At 31.1% G+C, this 5555-nt stretch overlaps 1 protein-coding gene across 1 annotated transcript; it reads left to right on the top strand.

Moving 5' to 3' along the window:
* Positions 1-409: 409 nt before the first annotated feature.
* On the top strand, positions 410-5091 carry LOC149511628 (rust resistance kinase Lr10-like). The gene is made up of 4 exons (XM_089754732.1): positions 410-1135; positions 2599-2702; positions 2810-2839; positions 3790-5091. Exons 1-4 carry the CDS (start codon positions 420-422, stop codon positions 4923-4925), a joined length of 1986 nt encoding a protein of 661 aa, XP_089610858.1. The 5' UTR covers positions 410-419; the 3' UTR covers positions 4926-5091.
* The last annotated feature ends 464 nt before the right edge of the window (positions 5092-5555 follow it).

Genomic DNA, 5555 nt, shown 5'->3' with positions numbered 1-5555 from the left:
TTTTATAGTAATTATTGAATATTTTCTTTTTAATTTTATTTTTTAAGGATTTTAAATTTTTTAAGTTTATAAATTAATTAGGTGACAACATATAATATATTAATAGTATATAAAATTTATACAATAATAATTCATCAAATATAAATTTATTTTTCCTTTTGCGTGTATATTGTTGATTTTAATTGAATAATAATTAAAATGGTTTAAAGCACTTGACAGGTCAGTCAACTCGGATATACATTTACCTTTCTTCCCGGAATGAAGAAAAAAAAAAAAGAAAGACGTTTCTATGCTCATACCTTTCTAAGTTTAAAGTCTTCCCTCACTTTAACTTAAAAAAATAAATAAAAAAAATAGCGTTTCTATGCTTATATATTTCCTTGGACTTAAATCTGGTTCTTCATCACCAAAACTTTAGGATGGTAAATTCACAACTTTCATTGTTTCGGCTCATGGCCCTATCTTTATTTCTATCATTCCCTGATTCTTTCATCGCTGAACTTCCAATTCCTAAAGATTGTAGCTCTTCTTACTGTGGAAACGTTACCGTCAATTTCCCTTTCCGATTAAAAGGCCAGCCTTCCGAGTGTGGTTACCATAACCCGGAACTGGAATGCGACAACAACAATCGCACCACTTTTGTGTTTGTTGGGGAGAAATTGTACGTCCAAAAGATCTCTTATAAAAACCAAACAATACGAGCTATGTTTATGGTGGATCATGAGAGTCTGAGCAGAGACAATTGCTCCCTTCCTCGTAATATTATTAGATATCTATCTGATTATTTGTATTTAAATTCAACAGCCAACCTATACGTTCGTTTAAATTATCCTCATAGTTACATGTATCTAGTAAATTGCACAACAGCAATGAAATCTTCTCTATACGTCAATGCCTCTCGTTGTCCCAATAGCTATTACCATCCGCCTTCCTACTTTTATTTTTTAGATGGAAACACCCTGCCGCTTGATTTCAATCCATCTTGCATAGTCATAGCCCAGGTTCCAATCATGCTTAAGAATATTACAGGTCTGTCTACTTCGGATATTTATGAACAGCTATTACAGGGCTATGAACTGAGATGGTTATTCTACGACTCCTACACATGGCGCGAAGATCCATTAATCCGAAAGATGTAAGTTTTTTTGTGCATTTGAGATCTATTTTAGAAAAGATTGATAACTGTTCTTGATAGGAATTTAGACTAATAATTAAATTAAAAAATTACAGTTAGGTGTATCAGACGATTGCAATATAATAAATGATTAGTGTTTTCTTTTTAAAATAATATTATATGACGTAATGAATGTAATTCATATATGTCGAGTGTAATGAGGTATTTTATTGTCAAGATAAAATTGACCTTTTCTTTTCTTCTCTCTTCCAACTTTCTTCCTCATCCATCAACGGCCAACTGATACGGACAAGGAAGGATTTGGAAAAGAAAAAATGAATAAAAGGGAAAAGTATAAAAAAAAAAATTAAGGGTAATTTTGGTACTTCGTTGGTTTTTTTTATTACAGTAGTTGATAGTGATTAACATTTTTATGATTACATTAAAAAAATCATTTCATCAAACATTACTTATTTTTCAATAAACTACACAGCCCATTAATTTATTTCTATTTCAATACCTAAGTGCAATTTTCTCTAATAAAAAGTAGTGCCTTGGTTCTGCTAACATTATTTGAAACTCGTGATTCGAAAAACTAAAATAAAAATCAAATTGTTGTTTAAATCGAAAATTTTGAATTTGTTTCAATACTATATTCTAGTAGTAAGAATAAGATTTTTTTGTGTATTTTAGTTCCGTTTTAGAAAAAATTGATAACTGTTCTTGATAGGAATTTAGACTAATAATTAAATTAAAAAAATTACAGTTAGGGGTATTTGAATATTCCAACATAATTTTTAAAATAAATATTATTTGATGCAATGAATATGCAATTTTTATATTTTAAATGTAATGAGGCATTCTGCTGTCAAGATCACAATGTCTTTTTCTTTTCTTTTTCTTCTCTTTCCACCCACCTGCTCATCGGTCAAGGGCCAACTGGCACCAGCAAGGGCGGGTTTAAAAAAAAAAAAAAAGATAAAAAGGAGGGAAAATATAAACAAAAATTAAGGGTATTTTTGGTACTGGGTGGGTTCTTTTTGTACGGTTGGTAGTAATTAACATTTTCACGATTACATTAAGAAAAAATAATTACATCAAACATTAATTATTATTCAAAAAACCATACTGACCATTAATTTATTTCTATTTCATTACATAAGTGCAATTTTCTCTAATAAAAATTAGCTCCTTGGTTATGCTAGCGTTATTTGAAAATTGTGATTTGGAAATCTAAAATTAAAATCAAATTGGTGTTTAAATAGAGAAGGTCGAATTCATTTCCATACTGTATTCTAATAGTCAACTATACAATGACAAATTCATCTTTAGTATCTTTCACTACAGGTAAGAATAAGATACTACAAAATATAATGTTTTATCTGTTGATTTTTTTGTTTTTTACATTTCTTTATCCTCTTTAAATTGTCAGTTTTCTTTTATATCACTATTATTAATTTTAATTTGATGTGTTGAAAATTCAGATTGCCAGATTTGAGATTTGCATTGAGAAATTATGTGGACAGCTTTGTACATTTCCTTTTCAAGGGTCATCATGTATCATACAATTCTGAAAATCCTCCTAGACGTATGCTCCCTGGAATTCATTTGTAATCTCTTCTTGGATTTGCTATGTATTTTTGTTCCTTTATTGAAATAATTACATTTTATTTTTTTATTGGTATTTTGTTGCAGGTACATATATTTTGTGTCTTGCAATAACAGGTATATTTAAGTTTTAGCTTTATATTTGCATTTGCATAAATAAATCAAAGTCCTCAAATTTAACAAAAAAGAATTAAACAAGCCTTTTAGATTGTACAAGTTTAGATTTAATTTCAATGCTTTTTCCAATTCTCTTAAGATCATTCTCACAATGAGTCTCACTTTTTAAAAATTCTGATAGTATCCAAAATGTATGTTGATACTCATTGGTCTAATTACCACATTTAATGTGGTTGAAAGTGCAAGGGAAGAAAAAAAATTAGCAATCTTTTTTTCAAAAAATTTACAGAACATAGCACAACTATGAATTTAGTAAATATTGTCAATAGTTGGAAGGATGAGAGTTTGTTAAAAGACAGTGTTAAGGAACAGTTTAACTCAAATCCTGAGTGTTACAGTGTTGACAACATTTCAAAGCAAAATTTTGAAGAACCTGCCTTAACTTCTAATTCTTTTTTCTATAATGTCTACCAATCAAAACTTGGACCATTAGAAGATGGTTACCTAGTTTTTTTTTGTCTAAATAAGTTATAGTTTGATGAATGTTACCAGTCCTGTTAGAGAGGTGATATTAGAGAATGGAATAGACATCCTCCAAAATTGTTGAGTCGACTATAAGTGATGACCATAAATCCTGTTATGGTGAATTAGTGGATTTCAGCACTTGACTTTATCAATTCTTTTTTGGGTTCATTTGCATCTCTTGGTGTTTCTTTTATGGTAATTTAGTTTCAATTGTGTAGTTTGAAGGTTATGTTTTGGATGCTCATTTCAATATTTTCTGATTTGTTCATTTTCCCTCCATGTTAAAGTTTTTTCAGTATGTCTACAATTTTGTGTTTGTGCTTCCAGATTACTGTTAAAATTAAGGTTCCCATGCTTTTATTTTCTTGGACACTAATGCCTTTCATTGAAAAATACTAATATGTTTACATTTTTTACTTGAAAAGGAGGAATTGCCTTAGCAAGAATGTTGCTGGGGATATCTATCTTGATTGCGGTTGTTACATACAAATTACGAAGAAGACACTTATCCGCAGATGATACAATTGAAGAGTTCCTTCAAAGTCAAAATAACTTTATACCTATTAGGTATTCTTACTATCAAATAAAAAGAATAACTAGTGGTTTCAAAGATAAATTAGGAGAAGGGGGTTATGGTTCAGTGTTTAAAGGAAAACTTCGTAGCAACCATCTTGTGGCAGTAAAGTTGTTAGGCAAATCAAAAGCTAATGGGCAAGATTTCATTAATGAAGTTGCAACAATTGGGAGGATTCATCATGTCAACATTGCGAAACTTATTGGGTTTTGTGTTGAGGGGTCAAAGCAAGCTCTTGTATATGATTTCATGCCAAATGGTTCCTTGGATAAAATCATATTTGCCGGAGAAAATAAGATCAGTTTAAGCTGGCAGAAAATGCTTGATATTGTGCTTGGAGTTGCTCGAGGAATTGACTATTTACATCGAGGATGTGACATGCAAATTTTACATTTTGATATCAAGCCTCATAATATTCTTCTAGATGAGAATTTCAACCCAAAAGTTTCAGATTTTGGTCTGGCAAAATTGTATTCAGTAGATGATATTATTGTTTCTCTTACTGCAGCACGAGGTACACTGGGATATATTGCTCCTGAATTGGTCTACAAAAACATTGGAGGCATCTCATATAAGGCTGATGTTTATAGTTTCGGGATGCTATTAATGGAAATTGTGGGAAGAAGGAAAAATTTGAATGCATTTGCTGAACAATCAAGTCAGATATACTTCCCATCATGGATATATGATCGATTTGAGCAAGGAGAGGAAATAGAATTGGGAGATGTTACGGATAGTGAGAAGACAATTTTGAGGAAGATGTTAGTAGTAGCTTTTTGGTGTATACAAATGAAGCCTCCTAATCGTCCTTCAATGTCAAAAGTATTGGAGATGCTTGAAACTGATACTGAATTGCTTGAAATGCCTCCAAGACCTTTTCAGTTTCCTTTTGATGCATCAACCAAGGATCATGGTGGCGACAATCCAATTGATGAGCCAACTACATCACTTGATGCTACGAATGAAATTAGCTTAAATATAGTGTAAACTAGTGATGGTGCATTTCATTTTGTCCTCCATAAAGTTTTATAATTTTATGCCTAGCTTGCTACTGAAGCCACTTATATGGCAATTTACAGTATAATTTTTTATGTAATATACTTGTGGGAAACAATATATGGTGAGGGATATATCCAAGTGAGGGTACTTTTTCTTGGTGATCTGAACACCAGAACTTGCTATAACATGATATGAGCGTTCTGTTGCACTGTTTGCAGAAGTTATAGAACCAACCATTCAAAACATTTATATCGAGTATCCTGGCTTCACATGTGCATCTTGTACTGTCTGCATTAGAAAGTGATATGAAATTTCTAAGAATCATGTGTTTTTAGTAATCAAGATGCATGATGAAATAAAATTTGGTAAGTTAGAACATACCAGAGCTACCCCTGGATCGAGCTCTAGAAGTTGTTCAATTGTCATTCTTTCTTTTTTTTTTTTTCTTTTCCTTTTAAACGGGAAGTCGATCATCAATCTTCATCTCTAGTAAAATGACCATTGAATTTTCAGCTTCAAATCTGGAGAGAGGGAATGATTAGTGTTTTTTAATGGGAGAAAGGGAGAACAGACCCGCAAATTGTATTAGCAATGATAAATTATGCAATTTATGGTTAA

The sequence above is a fragment of the Durio zibethinus genome, chromosome 25 (genome assembly GCF_047325235.1).
Source record: "Durio zibethinus cultivar Kanyao isolate XHJ-2024 chromosome 25, ASM4732523v1, whole genome shotgun sequence".
Lineage (NCBI taxonomy): Eukaryota > Viridiplantae > Streptophyta > Magnoliopsida > Malvales > Malvaceae > Durio > Durio zibethinus.
Note: the sequence above shows the minus strand (reverse complement) of the source record. Positions and strands in the feature narration are given on the sequence as shown.

Coding starts and splice junctions, on each gene's coding strand:
- LOC149511628 (XM_089754732.1), top strand. CDS start 420: ATGGTAAATTCACAACTTTCATTGTTTCGGCTCATGGCCCTATCTTTA. Junction 2,703..2,809: donor TTCTGAAAATCCTCCTAGAC/GTATGCTCCCTG, acceptor ATTTTGTTGCAG/GTACATATATTTTGTGTCTT. Junction 2,840..3,789: donor TTTGTGTCTTGCAATAACAG/GTATATTTAAGT, acceptor TTACTTGAAAAG/GAGGAATTGCCTTAGCAAGA.